This window comes from Emydura macquarii, unplaced genomic scaffold, assembly GCF_026122565.2.
Source record: "Emydura macquarii macquarii isolate MOO-44397 ecotype Brisbane River unplaced genomic scaffold, CSIRO-AGI_Emac_v2 contig_2422, whole genome shotgun sequence".
Classification (NCBI taxonomy): Eukaryota; Metazoa; Chordata; order Testudines; family Chelidae; genus Emydura; species Emydura macquarii.
The window spans coordinates 9,461,494-9,480,278 of NW_027132559.1; the positions used below are offsets into that span (position 1 = coordinate 9,461,494).

General features: G+C 44.2%; 1 protein-coding gene across 3 annotated transcripts in view; it reads left to right on the forward strand.

Moving 5' to 3' along the window:
• The window catches only part of TOP2B (DNA topoisomerase II beta), a 109,070-nt gene that overhangs the window by 80,306 nt on the left and 9,979 nt on the right, over positions 1 to 18,785 (forward strand). Inside the window, exons 26-33 of one of the 3 annotated variants that reach the window (XR_010922344.1) lie at positions 3,966 to 4,121; positions 4,282 to 4,365; positions 7,960 to 8,157; positions 14,856 to 15,000; positions 16,266 to 16,424; positions 17,015 to 17,216; positions 17,972 to 18,054; positions 18,395 to 18,504. Coding sequence is in view for 2 of the 3 variants with exons in the window: in XM_067561893.1 (XP_067417994.1) it covers positions 3,966 to 4,121; positions 4,282 to 4,365; positions 7,960 to 8,157; positions 14,856 to 15,000; positions 16,266 to 16,424; positions 17,015 to 17,216; positions 17,972 to 18,054; positions 18,395 to 18,505 (1,138 nt within the window). In the remaining variant the exon portion in view is untranslated. Of the gene's footprint in view, positions 1 to 3,965; positions 4,122 to 4,281; positions 4,366 to 7,959; positions 8,158 to 14,855; positions 15,001 to 16,265; positions 16,425 to 17,014; positions 17,217 to 17,971; positions 18,055 to 18,394; positions 18,506 to 18,785 lie in introns of all 3 variants that reach the window. The other 2 variants (XM_067561894.1, XM_067561893.1) reach the window with 2 other exon arrangements.

Here is an 18,785-nt window from a genome sequence, read left to right on the forward strand (position 1 = left end):
TTCATGATCTGTTCAAAAGGGTGTTAGCAGAAGATCATGAAGTCCCTCCTGAAGAAGTCAAAGAATTTCACTAACCACATAAACACGGTTTGAACAGAACACTAATGATGCAAACAAGGTCAAGGAATCACTACTATGGTGGACCAATCCACCAACATGATGACTGAAATCCCAATTGCACAACAACCACCCTCAGTTATGATCACCACGGATGCATCCCTACTCGGTTGGGGAGCACATTTACAAAACGGTATGATACAAGGCCGATGGTCCAAAACCAAAACGGGTTTATATATAGAGCTTCACGCAGTTCGGAATGCATGCTGCCACTTTTTTCCACTCATAAAGAACAAGACAATAAAGGTAATCATGGACAACATCGCGTGCATATTTTACATAAACCAACAGAGAGGAGCAAGATCCCATTCCCTATGTGCCGAAGTGTTAAAACTCTGGAATTGGTGCATCCAACACAACATCAACATATACTGCGGTGTACTTTAAGTATGCCAGAATCCGGGATGCCAGAAAATCACCGCAGATGCCCTCAGCAGACAATTTGGCTAAAACCATGAGTGGGAATTGAACAATATGGTTCTGAAAAACATTTTCCAACAATGGGGTCACCCAACGATTGACCTCTTCACGATTACACAAAATCACAAATGTCTGCTTTTCTGCTCAAGGGTGGGAATGGGAAGGGGTTGATATGGGATGCATTTCTTCTCAATCGGAGTGGACACCTCCTGTACGCATTCCCACCCATTCCTCTGATACCCAGAGTTATTCACAAGATACACATGGACAGGGCGATGGTGATAATGATAGCGCCCTCATGGCCCAGACAAATTTGGTACTTCTATCTATTTCAGATGTCCATGTACACACCAGTCATTCTCCCACATCGCACATGATCTTCTCTCTCAGCACAATGGACGGATTTTCCACCTGGATCTACAGAAGCTTCACCTAACAGCATGGCTCCTAAATGGTTTGATATAGAAGAACTAGCAGGTTGAACACATCTTTTTAAATAGTAGAAAACCGATGACAAGGAAATGGTCTTCAGAATGGTCTTCTGTCTTCAGAAATGGTGTAGATTTGTGGCCTGGTACAAAGAGAGACATATTGCCACAATATCTTCACCCATTCCAACCATCCTGGAATACATCCTAGAATTAAAAAAATCGTGACTATTGATTAGCTTGCTAAAGGTCCATTTAGCAGCCATTGTGGTCTTTCACAACAAAAACAATGATAAAACAGTGTTCACTCACCCAACAATAAAACAATTTATGTCAGGGATACAAAAGGTATGCCCCAGTATACATACCTCTACAACACTGTGGGACTTAAACCTAGTACTAAGGACCATTACCAAAACCCAATTTGAACCTTTAGCAACATGTTCACTTCTATGTATGTCAATGGAAGTGTCCTTTTAGTAGCTGTTACATCGGCTCAGTGGGTAGAAGAGATTGAAGCACTCATGGCCCATTCACCCTACATGATTTTCCACAAGGATAAAATTATGCTCAGATCTCACCCAAGGTTCCTCCCAAAAATTGTATCAGACTTCCATATAAACCAGCCAATTCATTTACTTATTTTCTATCCTAAACCTCATCAAAACGCACAGGAAGCCATACTGCACACTCTAGATGTAAGATGGGAAATAGCTTTCTACCTAGACAGAACAATACCCTTTAGAAAATCAGGGCTGGTTTACGTTTACCTCGCGATTCGGCGGTAGTCGACGGGAGTTACGCAAACTATGCAGAGTAGTTTGCATAACTCAACATCGACTGCTCAGCTTCCCTTCTGCGCGCTGTTCACACTGTGCTGCGCCGACGGGAACAGCGTTTCCATCGACGCAGCGCTACGCTTCTTGATGGGGTGGATTTACTCAGTCGACTTTCTGATTGATTGAGCAGGTCTATACTGACCGCTCAATCGATCCTGAAAGATCGAACTGGCGGCGGTGAATTTGCTGCCGTCAGTATAAACATAGCCTCAGAAAAGCTCTTTGTATCAGTGGCGGAACGCACAAAAGGCAATCCAATATCTACTCAGAGATTATCAAAGTGGATAACGGTGCATCCATTCATGCTATGAACTAAAAAATTTACAAGCTCCCTTGGAGACCAAAACACATTCAACGAGAGCAATGTCCGCTTCCATAGCATACCTCAACAACCTGTTATAGATATATGTAAGGCAGCTTCGTGGGCCTCTGCACATACATTCACAAAACATTATACCATCGATCGCACATCTAGAAGAGATGCTGCCATAGGACTGTTAGTACTTTCAACCATCCAACCAAAAGACTCCGAAGTCCCTTCCCCTGAATGGGGCAGTGCTCTAGAGTCACCTAAAGTGGAGCACCCACAGGGACACCAGTCAAAGAAAAAGAGAGGGTTACTCACTTTGTGTAGTAACTGAGGTTCTTTGAGAGGTGTGTCCCTGGAGGTGCTCCACTATACCCCTCCCTACTTTGGAGTTCATACACTGGACTCTACGATGGAGAAGGAACAGAGGGGGTCGGGTCACGCTTGCGCCAAAAGAGGCGCCTATGGTGCCGCGAGATAGGAGCTGTGCATGTGCAACCTGAATGAGTACTGCTGTAAAATCTCAGATTAAGGGATGCAAGGATGCGCCAACACATAAAGTGGAGCACCCTCAGGGACACACATCTTGAAGAACCTTAGTTACTGCACGAAGTGAATAATCCTCTCTTCCCCTACCAATTATTCCCTGTTTGTGAGCAGCACTTGCACCAGAAAGTTGTCCCCAACACTCTCCAAAAACTTCCTGAATTGTTTGTGCACTGCAGTATTGCTTTCCCAGCAAATGTCAGAGTGATTAAAGTCCCCCATGAGAACCAGGGCCTGTGATCTGGAAACTTCTGTTAGTTGTCTGAAGAAAGCCTCGTCTACCTCATCCTCCTGGTCTTGTAGTCAATAGCAGACAACCACCACAACGTTATTTTTTTTCATGTATGTCAATGACAATAAAAAAAATAGATTCTCCTTCTCTTCTTCCGTCTGCCAGTTTACCATTTAAATTAGTATAAAGAGAAATACTTAAGTAAGAACATTGTCATATATCACTCTCCTGCATATAAATACATTAAAAACACAAAACTAGGCTAATGCAAAGTTGAAATTTAAACACATAAAAATAAGAAAATTCAAAGTTATCATTTCCAGAAGAACAATAATTTCACCTCCTCAAACATTATTTACAGAGTATTATTACATCAGTAACTTTGAAGTGTAACCCGTACGTTCATGATTAATCATTCTCTAATAGTATGATCATGTGAGCATACAGTATGATACTTGCACATGAAAGAAATATCTGATTGACCTTTGGAATACAAAATGAATATTGTCTTTGTTCTTTGTAATTATACATTAGTTAGGGTCAAATTTACTAGAGTATTTCATTTTTTAAAAGTTTTTTATTTAAAGTAACTTACGTGAGTGAAAGATGTAAGAGCTCTTTTTTGCCTCTACAAGATTCATAGTTGATTTCGCTTTATCTTCCAACTTTTAAACGTTAGAAATCACTTAAGAAAGAGGTTTTTAATTTTAATCACAGTTAATTTTCAATGCTGCTGCTGAATTTGGCTGTTTGGTTTAATTATTCATTGTTTATTTGTTTTGTATTGTGTTTGTGTTTTAATTATTTTCTATTTATTGCTCCCATATTTGAATTGTAGGTAATGTATAGTATTTAATAATAGAATTTCTGCTAGAGAAGGGGAAATGTTGATTCCGTACAAAATTAAAATTCATAATACCCTTGTTTATGGCAGCAGTTCCGTATAAGAACTAAAATATTAGTGCCCCTTCCCAAAAGAGACAGTTGTATAATGTGATTGGAATGCACTGTTATCTAATTCAGTCTCTTTTTATAGTTTAATTTAAAATTATAGTTTTAATATGATTTCATTGCAGGCAGCAGAAGAGGAGGAAACACAGAACCTGAATGATGATGCGTCCTCCTCTTCTGGCTCTACCTCAGGCCCTGATTTTAACTACATCCTAAACATGTCTCTGTGGTGTCTTACTAAGGAGAAAGTAGAAGAGCTGATTAAACAGAGAGATTCAAAGGTTTGCATATCGTGAAAAAACTATTTTGAAACCATTTCATCTGCGCCAGTATAATGAATATAAAGCATTTATATTGTGAATGTTTAAGTTTGGTATTCTTCATATTGTTTAGTAATTGAAATAGCTACTACTATAGTTACATGCTAACTTTATGTTTTAGGGGAGAGAACTCACTGACCTCAGGAGGAAATCTCCTTCAGATCTCTGGAAAGAAGATTTAGCAGCTTTCATTGAAGAGCTTGATGTATGTTTAAAAATCTTTCTGAATAACTATTTATTAAGAATTAATGGGAATTTTTAGTGTTTTCCTTAAAAAGCATTTATAGACATAATGTACAATAAATTGAGAGCAGGAAATCTTTTGATACATCGTGCCAGGATGGCTGTTTTCTTTCATCAATATATAATCATAGAAATGTAGGGCTGGAAGGGACTGTGAGAAGTCATTTATTCCAGCGCCCCATGCCAGGGCAGGACCAAGTATACCTAGATCATTTCTGGCAGATGTTTGTCTAACCTGTTCTTAAAACCTCCAATGACAGAGATTGCATAACCTCCCTTGGAAACCTGTTTCAGAATTTAACTCTCCTTATAGTTAGAACATTTTTGCTAATATCTAACCTAAATCTCCTTTGATGCAAATTAAGCCCATTACTACTACTTCTATTTTCAGTGGACATGAAGCACAATTGATTACCATTCTCTTTATAGCAGCCCTTAGCATATTTGAAGACTGTTATCAGATCCCCTCTGAGTCTTCTTTCTCCAGACTAGAAATGCCCAATTTTTTTAACCTTTCCACATAGGGCAGGTGTTTTAAATCTTTTATCATTTTTGTTGCTTTCCTTTGGACTCTCTCCAATTTGTCCACATCTTTTTTTAAAATGTGGCACTCAAAACTGGACGCAGTACTCCAGCCTCACTATTGTCGGGACATTTACCTCCCATGTTTTATATACAAGACTCCTGTTAATACATCCCAGAATATTAGCCTTTTTTGCAGCTGCATCATATTGTTGACTCATATTCAATTGGTGATCCACTGTAACCTCCATGTCCTTTTCAGCAGTACTATTGCTTAGCCTGTTCTTACCCATTTTGTATTTGTGCATATGATTTTTCCTTCCTAAATGTAGTACTTTGCACTTGTCTTTATTGAATTTCACTTGTTGATTTCAGACCAATTCTCCAATTTGTCAATGTCATTTTGAATTCTAATCCTGTCTTCCAGTGTTTTTGCAACCCTTCCAAGCTTAGTGTCATCTGCAGATTTTATAAGCATACTCTCCACTCCATTATCTAAGTCATTAATCAAAATGTTGCAAAGTACCTGATCCAGGACAGACCTTATTGGACCTGACTAGATATGTCCTCCCAGTTTTACTGTGAGCCATTGATGATAACTCTTGAGTATGTTCTTTCAACCAGTTGTGCATTCGCTTTGTAATAATTTCAGCTAGATCACATTTCCCTGGTTTTCTTATGAGAATGTGTTGGGGGACTGTATCAAAAACCTTACAAATATAAAGATATGCCACATCTGCAGCTTCTCCCCTTTCTAATAGGCCAGTAACTCTGTCAAAGAAGGAGATTAGGTTTATTTTGGCATGATTTGTTCTTGACAGATCCTTGCTCACTATTTTTTATAATCCTATTATGCTTTAAGTGCTTAAAAATTGATTATTTAATAATTTTTTCCAGTATCTTTCCAGGTATCAAAGTTAGGCTTATTGGTCTGTGATTCCCCAGGTCTTCTTTGTTCCCCTTTTTAAAGATAGATACTATGTTTGGCCTTCTCCCATCCTCAGGGACCTTACCTGTTCTCAAAGTTAATTGCTAACAGTTCCAAGATTACTTCATCTTAAGTACCAAAGGTTGAAGTTCATCAGGCCCTGCTGACTTGAACACATCTAATTTATCTAAATATTTTAACCTGTTCTTTCCCTATTCTGGCTTGTGTTCAATCCCCTATGTTTGTTCCATCCCCTATGTTATTAATATTAATTGAAAAAGCATCAATGTTTTTGGTGAACGCTGAAGCAAAATAGACACGAAACACCTCAGCCTTCTTGCTTTTTTGTCCGTTATTAGCTCCCCTTCCCTGCTAAGTAATGAACCTACACTTTCCTTAGTATTTCTCTTGTCCTAATGTATTTATAGAACCTCTTTTTATTGCCTTTTTATGTCCCTTGCTAGGTATAACTCACATTATAAGATTCTTTGCTCACATGTTAATTGCAGATCCTATCCCAGATTTCCTTTTTCATGCGAAACACTGTCTGCTCAGAGTGTCTCTTTCTTCAATTCCCAATACCTGTGGCAATAGGAACAAACTGAAAGAAGTGATTTTTGGAATAGCTGCTGTGCAAAAGATCATTCCTTTGAAAACTGAATGTAAAGTCAAGTTTCATGTGGTTCCAGCTACACTTGGATCAGTCTGTCCAGAATTAGATGAAGTCTGTAATTCCAAAAGTTAAAAAGACAATTGAGCTAAATGGCAGTGCCCAGAAAATCCTCACATGCTCAGAATTTTAATGTCTATAGAATTGATCTAACTCCTAAATAGGTCTAATACATTGTAATATAATTAATGCCAATCAGAATGAGTTTATGGAAGATCAATCTTGTCAAACTAATTTGATATCATTTTTTATGAGATCACAAGTTTGGTTGATAAAGGTAATAAGTTGATACACGTAGACTTCTGTAAGGCATTTGACTTGGTACCATACAACATTGTGACTGAGAAACTAGAATGATGCAAAATCAACATGGCACACCTTAAACTGAGTAAAAACCGGTTAAGCAATAGGTCTCAAAATATATTGTAAACAGGGAATCATCATTGAATGGGTGTGTTTCTAGTAGGGTTCTTCAGGGATCAATTCTTGGCCCTACACTATTTAACATTTTTATTAATGATCTGAAAGAAAAAAATATTGCTGCTAAAGATGACACAAAGATTGGGGGAGAGGTGAATAACGGAGAGGAAAGGGCACTGAAACAGAGCAATCTGGATCACTTGGTATTCTGTATGCAAGCAAACAATGTGCACTTTAATACAGCCAAATATAGTCATACAGTTAGGCCATCCTTACAGGATGGGGGACTGTATCTGGGAACAGTAATTCTGAAAAGGACTTGGGTATGTTAGAAAATCAGCTGAACAGAAGCTCCCAGTATGACCAAAAAGGCTAATGAAATCCTTCAGTGTATAAAAAGGGGAATATTGAGTAAAAGTAGGGATGTTATATTACATCTGCATTCGGCATGTGGTGCAACAGCTATGTCCAGTTCTGGTGTCTGCAATTCAAGAAGGATGTTGATAAGTTGGGCAGGGTTCAGAGAAGATCACAAGAATGATTAAAGAATTGGAAAATATTCCTTTATCACGAAAGACTCAAGAAGCCCCGTCAGTCTGTTTAGCTTATCAAAGAGAAGGTTAAGGGTTGACTTGATCACAGACTATATGTACCTATGTGGGGAACCAAAATTTGATAATAGAAGGCTCTTCAGTCTAGCAAGCAAAGAAATCCAGTGCCTGGAAGTCGAAGCTAGGCAAATTCAAACTAGAAATAATATGTAATATTTGAACAGTGTGGGTTACTGACTGTTGAATAACTTGCCAGGTGTTGTGGTGGATTCTCCATCACTGGAAGTTTCTAAATCAAGTTTGTATGTTGTTCTAACTAAAAGATATGCTAAGCAGAAATTAATTCAAGGAAGTCAGTTGAGACTACCTTAACTAGGTGGTCCTAATGGTCCCTTTTGTCCATATAGTCTATGAATTGTGTTTAACAAGTTACTTACATTACTTTTTCCCCTTATTGCTCATTAGAAAGTAGAAGCTCAAGAAAGAGAAGATGCTTTGGCTGGCATGGCTGGCAAACCAATAAAGGGTAAAGTTGGTAAACCCAAGATGAAGAAACTTCAGTTAGAAGAGACCATGCCATCACCATATGGTAGAAGAATAGTTCCACAGGTTACATCTGCCATGAAAGCTGATGCTAGTAAGAAATTGCTTAAGAAGAAGAAGGCAAGTCAAAATATTTAATTTATTATTTTGATACTAGTTCTGTAAAATCCCCCTGCGAAGTGCTACTGCTTTTTATGTTAGCAGTTTGCACAGGAAAAAACTAAACTATTAGACCCAGAGAACTATAAAGACACTTTTGTTCTATGTTGCCCACATAATGTACACAGAAGGACAGCATTAAATTTCTAGTTGTTTTATATTGGCAGGCTTATTGTAATTACTTATTGCTGATTTTTTCACCAATAATAACTCAGTATTGGCCTGTTTGTTCTTTGGCAAAGAATAATAAATTTATTCCAGTTTGGTCTTGAAGCACATAGTATTGTTAGTTCTCTCTTTGAGTGATTGCTCATATGCATTCCAATTTAGGTGTGTGCGCGCCCTGTGCACAGATTCCCGGAACCTTTTTCCCTTAGCCCGCCCGCAGGGCCAGCTCAGGCGCCCCCTGGAGTGCCGCGCTCATGTTGCGGTATAAAGGGCGCTGCTGGCCCCGCAGGTCCCCAGTTCCTTCTTTCCGCCTCTGACGGTTGCTGGAACTTCTGCCCTTGCCATTGCAAGCAGCAGTCTTTAGCCTCATTACTATAGTTCAAGCTACTAGTTCTCAGTTAGTTCGTTGTTATTCAAATTCAGTTGATCGTCGGCAGTTCAACACTGTCAATTGCCCTTAGGGGTTCTTCGAAACTAAAGAACCATGCCGAGCTCGGCTGGTTTCAAGAGCTGTTCCATCTGCTCCAAGCAATTTGCGGTGAGTGACCCTCATGACCGCTGCCTCCGGTGCCTCGGAGAGCAGCACTGCAAAGAGAAGTGTAAAATCTGCAAGTCCTTCAAGCCCCGCACCCAAAAAGAAAGGGATGCCAGGCTGAAGGTCTTGCTCATGGAATCTGCACTCCGTCTGGCCTCAGAGCCATCAAGATCACCAGCACCGAGCAGATGCTCGGTGCAGAGCGCACTGCCGGCACCGACGACGGCACCGAAGCCTTCGGTGCCGAAGAAATCAAAGCGATCCGGCACCACCTCCATGGACTCCTCCCTGCGACCAACGAAGCAGGGAGAAGCTCAGGAGACACCCCAGCCACGTGCCGTGGAGGTTCCTCCGGCACCGGTGTCTCCTCGCAGGGAGCCTCCCCCGACTCCTGGAAGTGGGGGAGTGCCCTTGCAAGGGCCGTCGACGCCGGAGGCGTTCGTCGCGGCAAAGGCCCTCTTAGCCTTGCCTACTCCTCCGTCCCCCCCTCCGCCGAGGGGCGCGGGACTAGCGTCTCGGGGCAAACCCGCGCTGGGTAGCCCCGGTGGGTGGAGGAAACATCACTCCCCATCCTCACCCAGACAGCCAAGGAGGGTGGAGAGCACATCCCCTCCAAGCTCCGACTCCAAGTCGTCGAGCGCCTCAGCACCGCGGCACCGGCGGCAGTCAGGAGGCACCAAGAGCCGGCGCAGAAGTGTCAGCGCCGACTCTGACACCACCCACAGCTCGGGCTCGAGCTCTCCGGTGCGGGGGAGGTCGTGGCATCGCTCTCCAAGCAACACCCGGGCGGCACCGAGTACTGTTGACCCCGAGACCTCCTCAGCCCCGGCAGCAGCAGCACCGTCTCTTCCGGCACCGACTGCAGCACAGACGATGTCGGGACCGATTACGACGCCGGCTTTGTCAGCGGCATCACACATCTCCTTGGCGTGGTCTGCCTTAATGGGCCAGTCCACAGTACCTCCAGGACTACCGGCACCGGGGGATGCGGTACCGCCGGCACAGATGTATCCGCCGGCACCGATGTATGCGGCTCCGCCATCAGCATTTGCGCCACCAATGGCACTGACCTATGCGGCACCGGGGCTCCCGGCACCGCTGACTTCGGCACTGGGAAAACCAGTGCGTTCCTGCTCCGCTTCGACGGCACGCAGCCGAAGGAGCCGTCACTCCCGGTCCCGTAGTGGGAAGCGCCGCTACAAACAGTCGGGACGCAGACGCAGGAGGTCCACCAGTTCCTCCAGCCGATCCTCCTCAAGGAGACACCATAGGCGTCGGCACCGGTCCTACTCCTCTTCCCAGAGCTGTTCCCCGCCGAAAGGTCGCAAGAGACCATCTGGAGGCTCAAGCCACAAGAGACAATATGTGGACACCCAGCAGCCACCTATGTCAGGGTGGCCGCAAGGGCCTTGGCAGTGGCCATATTGGGGACCTTGGACTGCTCAGCCTGGTCAGGTTGCTGAGTCGCTCCCCTCTGGGGTGCTACAGCCCCCACCTCTCCCGACACAGCTGCCTCCACAGCTCCCTTCTGATATGGAGTCATACCCGGAGGAAGGTCCCTCCACAGGGCCTGTCCCCCCGTCCTCCTCTTCATCCCCGGATGAAGGGACGTCCAGGGACCATAAGGCGCCCCTTTTCGATTTCCGGGCGCTCCAAGACCTCCTTAAGCAGGTAGCCTCCAATTTGGGCCTACCGCTTAAGGAGATGTCAGAAGAGGATGACCCCCTCTTTGGCCCTTCGGGGTCCTCAGGCCTCTCTCGAGTGGCCCTCCCAGTCCATGAGAGGGTAATGAAAATTGTGAAGGCTCTTTGGCAAATGCCTTCCTCTGTTCCCCCAACATCGAAGGGAACAGAAAGGAAGTACTATGTGCTGAAGGAAAACTTAGAGTTCCTGTACAATCATCCCCTCCCAGGGACTCTAGTTGTGGATGCGGCAAACCAAAGAGATCGACAGGGAGGTCAGGGAAGTACCCGCAAAGATAAGGAGGGGAAGAACTTAGATCTCTTCGGCCGCAAGGTTTATTCCACGGCTGCTTTACAACTAAGAGTGGCGAACCATCAGGCCCTCTTGGGAAAATATAATCAGAACCTGTGGGGATCAATGCAACGTCTGATCTCAGCGCTTCCTGCAGATCAAGCTGCAGACCTGGCCACACTGGCACGGGAGGGTGAGACAGTGGCCCAAGCAGCTCTGCAATCCGCCAGCGATGCGGCAGATACCTCAGGCAGGGCAATGGCCTCTGCCATAGTAATGCGCCGATGTTCCTGGCTGCAGGCATCAGCAAGCCATCCAGGACCTCCCCTTTGAGGGTTCTGCCCTCTTCTCAGAGAGGACGGATGATAAATTACACGCCCTTAAAGATTCGAGGGCTACCCTGAGGTCCTTAGGGTTATACACCCCTCAGGCATCGAGACGTCAGTCTCGCCCCTAGCCTCAAAGGCAGCCATCTCCCCCACCAAGACAAGCCCCCAGGGCTGCTCAGCAGAGACGGGGGCAGGAGCGCTTCAGAGGCCCTAACCGCCGTGGTCGGCAGGGCTCGTCGGCGCGGGCGCAGCATGGCGCAAAAACCGGGAGTGGCAACAGTAATAAACGCTTTTGACAGCGACTATGAGGGTGGCGCTCTTCCTTTTCCCCAGGAGCTTGACCCACCCTTTGAAAATATTCTTCGGCCTTACTATCAGGCTTGGGAATCGATTACTATGGACCGTTGGGTCCTTGGGGTGGTCCTCAGGGGTTACGCCCTTCAGCTTATGTCCTTTCCCCCGGACTCCCCTCCCATTCTATCCCCTATCAGGGACCCCGCGCATAAGCAACTACTCATTCAGGAAGTCCATTCGGTCCTGAGCCTCGGTGCGATTGAGGAGGTCCCGGGGAGGGAAAAGGGAAAGGGATTTTATTCCAGATACTTCCTGATCCCCAAGGCCAAGGGCGGCCTAAGACCGATCCTGGACCTCCGCTGTCTGAATAGATATATCAGATGTATTAAGTTCCGTATGGTTTCCCTAGCCTCCATAATTCCGGCATTAGATCCAGGGGATTGGTACGCGGCCCTTGATTTAAAGGATGCCTACTTTCACATCTCCATTTTGCCAGGGCATAGCAGATTCTTGAGATTCACGATAGAAGGAGGTCACTACCAATTTGCTGCCCTCCCATTTGGCCTGTCTTCAGCCCCAAGGGTTTTCACAAAGTGTATGGCTGTAGTGGCGGCCTACTTACGCCGTACGGGGGTTCAGATCTTCCCCTACCTGGATGACTGGCTCATTAAGGGCAGATCCAGGTCTCAAGTGCAAAATAGCCTGGAGTTGGTCTGCGCCACATGCACCAGACTGGGGCTTCTTATCAATGAACAAAAGTCCACACTTACCCCGGTGCAGCGCATTGACTTTATTGGGGCTACGCTTGATGCTGTTCAGGCCAGAGCCTTCCTGCCACGACCGCGTTTCGAGGCAATGGGTTCCATTATCGCAGAGCTGCATAGGTCCCCCATGACGACAGCTAGGCGCTGCCTACAGCTGTTGGGACATAGGTCGCCTCAAGCTAAGACCCTTGCAGGTCCGGTTAGCTTCGGTTTAAGTTCCCTCTACAAATGTACTGACCAAGCTGGTCACGATTCCCCCACAAGTGCTGTCCTCCCTCCATTGGTGGATGAACCCGAGGGAGGTGCTCAAAGGAGTCCCATTCAGAGATCTGGCTCCGTCCGTAATCCTTATCACGGATGCCTCGGATGTGGGATGGGGAGCCCACATCAGCGGCAATCTGGGCACCCAAGGGTTATGGTCACCGATGGAGAGAGCCCTACACATCAACGTCTGCGAGCTCAGGGCGGTCCGTTTAGCCTGCAAAACCTTCCTCAGATTCCTGAAGGGCAGGGCGGTACGGGTCCTCACGGACAATACAGCAGCCATGTTCTATATGAACAGGCAGGGGGGAGCGCGTTCCTCGGCCCTGTGCAAGAAAGCCACGCGTCTCTGGGAATTCACAGTGAGGCACGACTTTCATTTGTTTGCCTATCACCTCCCGGGGAACAGGAACGACGAGGCGGACCGCCTCAGTCGGTTGTTCTCACCCAGACACGAGTGGTCGCTGCACCAGGAGGTGGCAGCTTTAATCTTCCGAGAGTGGGGAGTTCCCCAAATGGACCTGTTCGCGTCGTCTTGGAACAGGAAGTGCCCCACATACTGCTCGCTTCGAGGTCGCGAGCCGGGCTTCCTATCCGACGCGTTCCTAGTGGAATGGGGAGGGGTCCTGATGTATGCATTTCCCCCCATTCCACTCCTCCCTCAGGCCCTTCTCAAGATCAAGAGGGACAAAGCGAATGTCATATTGATTGCCCCAGCGTGGCCGAGACAGTACTGGTACAGTACACTACTCCACCTATCTATCGCCACACCGATTACACTCCCCAGGCGATACGACCTGCTCTCCCAGGACCAGGGGCGCCTTCTGCACCTGGAACTGGATTCCCTCCATCTAACAGCCTGGAGACTCTCTGACTGACGGAAAGTGAAAGGGCCTGTTCTTTACAGGTCCAACAGATTCTGCTTGGTAGCAGAAAACCCTCCACACAGGTTACATACCGAGCTAAGTGGAGGTGCTTTACGGGTTGGGCAGAAGCCAGGGGTATCACACCAACCTGCTCACCTATACAGGTGATTCTGGAGTACCTTCTACACCTTAAAACCCAGGGCCTAGCCTTGGCATCCCTGAAGGTACACTTGGCGGCTATTTCGGCTTTTCACCAGCCGCTGCAAGGGTGGTCGCTGTTCTCCCATCCCATGTCGGTTAGATTTTTGAAAGGGGTGGAGAGGGTGTTTCCTCAGGTTCGAGATCCAATCCCCCCCTGGGATTTAAACCTGGTCCTCACCATGTTGACAGGACCCCCCTTTGAACCCATGGCCACATGCTCCCTGCTACTCCTCTCTTGGAAGGTAGCGTTCCTGGTGGCCATCACTTCGGCCAGGAGGGTCTCTGAGAGAAGAGCCTTAACTTCGGAGCCCCCCTATACAGTCTTTTACAAGGATAAGGTCAGGTTGAGGCCCCACCCGGCCTTCCTTCCCAAGGTGGTGTCCCACTTCCACTGTAACCAAGATATTTTCCTCCCTGTGTTTTTCCCAAAACCCCACGGTTCGGAAGAGGAACGGAGATGCATTCGCTGGATGTCAGGCGGGCCCTGGCACACTACGTGGAGAGGACCAGACCCTTCCATAAATCATCACAGCTGTTCGTAGCAGTGGCAGACAGGATGAAGGGCTCTCCCGTCTCCACCCAGCGGATCTCTTCTTGGATAACGTCTTGCATTAAGGCATGTTACGAGCAGGTGAAAGTGCCTTTGCCAGGAATGGTGACGGCACATTCGACTAGGGCTCAGGCCTCATCGGCAGCCTTCCTAGAGAATGTGCCACTGCAGGACATCTGCAGGGCAGCCACCTGGTCGTCAGTTCACACTTTCACGACCCATTATGCCATTGTTCAACAGGCGAGAGACAACGCAGTGGTTGGCAGAGCCGTATTGAGTAGAGCTGCTCGTCAGTGACTCCTACCCGCCTCCATGGGTATGGCTACTCAATCACCTAAATTGGAATGCATATGAGCAATCACTCGAAGAGAGAAAACAAGGTTACTTACCAGTAACTGTTCTTCGAGATGTATTGCTCATATCCATTCCAAACCCACCCCCGTCCCTGCTGTCGGAGTCGGCAGAAAGAAGGGACTGGGGCCCCGCGGGGCCAGCAGCGCCCTTTATACCGCGACATGAGCGCGGCACTCCAGGGGGCGCCTGAGCTGGCCCTGCGGGCAGGCTAAGGGAAAAAGGTTCCGGGAATCTGTGCATGGGGCGCGCACACACCTAAATTGGAATGGATATGAGCAACACATCTCGAAGAACAACAGTTACTGGTAAGTAACCTTGTTTTCTTTTCACTTCAGATTTATCCATCTCCTTTTTAATTTGTAGGGTGATCTTGATTCTCTAGCAATAAAAATGGAATTTGATGAGGAATTTGGTGGAACCCCAGCAGAGGGCGGTGGAGAGGACTCACTGAATACATCAGTCTCAGTGACTAAAACTCCCAAACCCAAGAGGGAGAAAAAGGAGCCTGGTAAGTTACTTGCACAGCGTAATTAAACTCATTATATATTATATGTGCTTAAGATACAGCTGGCTCAAGCTATGTGCTGTATTTATGTTCATTATATTATCAAGTTTTTTTTGTACTTTTAGTTTGTTAGAGGCTGTAGGAATCTTAAACATGCAGTTTTTGTTTTATACTGTATTAGTGTACCAGAAGAGACCTTATGCATTTTTAAAATCATCGTCACAGGAGAAACATACCATAATAATTACCACTGTATAGCTTTATATAATCCTTCTCATGCTAAGGTATGTCCAAATGCTTTAGAAATGCTATACAATAGTTTAGTAACACAGTAGCGATGACAGCAGGCGTGGTAGTAAATGCTGTAGTTAGTTGCATAATCATATCCATTCTAACCCTTGGTTTTAGTAACTAGTAATTTAACAAAAATTTCCACTATTGAGCTGAATTTTTCCAGGCTTTATCTCTGTCCAGAGATGATTTTTTTTTTTTAATTGAGCCAAAATTCTTACATTTTGGGAGTATAAGTAGAGTAGAAAAATACATCTATTTATTATAAAAAGAGAACTGTTTTCTAACAATCTTTGGGGTTGCCAGACTACTGCAAAGGTAGAGGTGAGGAGCAGGGAGGCAACACTGCATGACCTTAGATCAGCTGTGGATTTCCATAGTCTAGACAAGCTTTTGAATCTCAAGAACAAATGTGCTCCTGTGTGTAGTAAAAGGCAGCTCGAAGTAGCCCCAATACCACTGGTCATAGTTCATACATACAGAGCTACAGGGTCATGAAGCAGCTCAGTACCCAGGCTATGAATGTCTCTTCTTAGAACATATAATTCAGTTTCCGGAGTGTGTGTCCTGGCACCACAGAGTAAACAGTGGATGCCTCTGCCCTGAGCAGCATATATAACCCTCAATTGATACAAGAAATAGGTGATGAAAGCAAAAAAAGAGAAAATAAAAATAGGTTGGCGCCGCCCCCCCCCCCCAAAAGGATGCAAAATGAGAATGGAAAACACAGAGCAGGAGAGGTATGTGTATAAGAGAAGGGGCTTCAGTGTTCTGTGAGGTTGTATTACCCAGACCTCAGAATAGTGGTAAATGTCCTTCAGGAAGAAGAGGGAAATGAGAATTTGATATTCCTTTCGGAAAAGCTTTTACAAAAATGTAGGAAGCCAATTTTAGACATTATAAAGAATAAGAAAAAAACCCATAAATCGGTGTCCTCTCCACTCCGCTACTGTTTTAAGTATTTCATTTTACTGTAGGTACCAGGGTGAGAAGAACACCATCTTCCACAAAGTCCACTGCAAAAAAAGTGAAGAAACGAAACCCTTGGTCAGATGACGAATCCAAGTCTGAAAGTGATTTAGAAGAAAACGAACCTGTGATTATTCCAAGGGATTCTTTGCTTAGAAGAGCTGCAGGTACTCCCGGTTTCTTTGTAAAAGAATCACTATATATTATAGAATGAGTGTAGGTGAACTATTATATGAACAGAATATGCAAATGTAAGTGTTAAATATGCTTCTCAAAATATCTTTAGCCATGATCTTTTCTTATTTTAAACAGGGAACTTGATCACTTGCCTATAGCTTGTGTTGTAAATTCTGCTGAAAATATTGCTAACATTCTGCTTAAAACACTAAGCTTTATATTAAAGAAGGTGATGCATTCAGTTATTTATGTTCCCTCATAAGAGGTAGATTTCAAATCCTTCCTTAAGAACTGAATGTATGTGGCATTAATTAATGTCGACAGAACACTACCATCTGACAGTGGCTGGGCATTGACAAGCTGTGATTTCTGCTTGTTATGCAAAATGTGTTAATTTTATTACCTTGCCCTCCCAATCCCCAAATTACCATTTGTTTGGTTTTTCCACCTGTTGCATCTTGTCATAAACTTAGATTGCATACGCCATCTTTTTATTAATTATGTGTGGCTAGCTCATGGGGATACTGATATGCTACCGCAAAACAAAGAACTACATTTAAATACTTTTCATTTTTCTTAGCTGAAAGACCCAAATATACTTTTGATTTCTCAGAAGAGGAAGATGATGCTGATGATGATGATGCCAACAATAATGATTTAGATGAACTAAAAGTAAAAGCATCTCCAGTCATAAATGACAGAGAGGATGAGTTTGTTCCTTCGGACAGTTTAGATAAAGATGAATATGACTTCTCCCCAATTAAATCAAAACCTTCTCCGGAGTAAGTACGGTAACCAAATAGTTACTTTAATATTATTCTTTAATTTAAAATAACTTTTTAGAGCCAATGATTTTGGCCCATCTCCAATCAGAAACATGGAGATCATGTTGGGGACAGTAGGGCAATGGATTAACATATTAATAATATGCATACACACTATGAGCATATCAAAGGCTAAATTATACGCGACTGGGAAGGAGTGGAGGTGTGTATCACTTGAGTGTGTCAGTGAAGCATAATGTGTTCTAGGAATACTTCCTGATCCCTTTGAGAGTTTGGCCCATACCGACATGCCCGCTTTGGAACCTAGAGCTATCCTAACCGTATGCTCATCCATACATCCTAAACACCATCTGCAATCTCCTTATGAGTGCCTCCGGTACAGGTGGATTGGAGAGCAGGGAAGAGATTCTCAGCATATTCTCATCTTTTCAATGCATCTATGCAGAAGCAAACATATAGTGTTGAAGATACTGCTTGCAAGTTTGCATTGATAAGTTTCTCTCTGCTTCTAACAATGCCCCTGTCTGTTTTAGTCTACAAAATTGGTTGACAAAAATAGCAACATTGACATTTTCCAATAATGTCAAATGGCCAAACAATTTGGCTAACAAATAGTTATATAGTGGTAGTTTTTTGCAAACAGGTAGCAAAAATGCTATATTTTTGTAATGCTAGTTTAAACTCTGAAGTATATAGTACAGTGCTTGTATAGTACAATGCATATACAGTTTCTTTTTTCATATTTTTTAAAGTAGAAAAACATCCCAAGACAAGAAGAATCAAGATTTTGGGAACCTGTTCTCATTTCCATCTTATTCTCGGAAGACAGATGATGGTATGTGTACTCAGCCTGTACTCAGTCAATGAACACTTCAGTGCTGGGCATAGAATAAATTAGATGGATATATATATATATATATACACACACACATATATATAGTCAATACAGACTTTGTAGTTTTTTGGGTCAGATTTGGTCAAAGCAGAAAAATGCCCAGATTTACAGGTAGAGTAATGCTGGTAATCTTTAGAAAAACAAAGCATATGCCAAACGTTTTGTGGGATTATCACAGATAAGAACAAGTTGCAGTGTCCTTACAGGATCTCTAGAATGTCAGATGTACATGCTTATATCATGTCCTGATTTAAAAAAAAAAATTTTTTTTTGCTTTTAGATGCAACAAAATTAGACAGTGATGAAGAGGATTCTACTCCAGTTTTCTCATCTTCTTTTACACTGAAACAAACAGAGAAAACTCCAAGTAAAACAGTAGCTGCTAAAAAAGGTAAGTAGCTGGATTTGTAGTAACCCAACCTATTTATTTAACGCTTAGTTCTCCTACATAACATTACTCCTGCAGATCCCCATACTAGGAGTGCCTTTCCTTGGACCCAGTGATGTGGAACAGAAGGTACAAACCCCTTCCAGCTCCTTAGTGAACTTAGTCTCTCTCTCTTCACTAGCCACTGTGATCACAGATTGTAATTCTTTCATGTCTGGGATTAGTGTTAAAATTCAGATTGGTGTTTATTAACTTTTTTTTGCCATTAGAGGCTCCATCACCT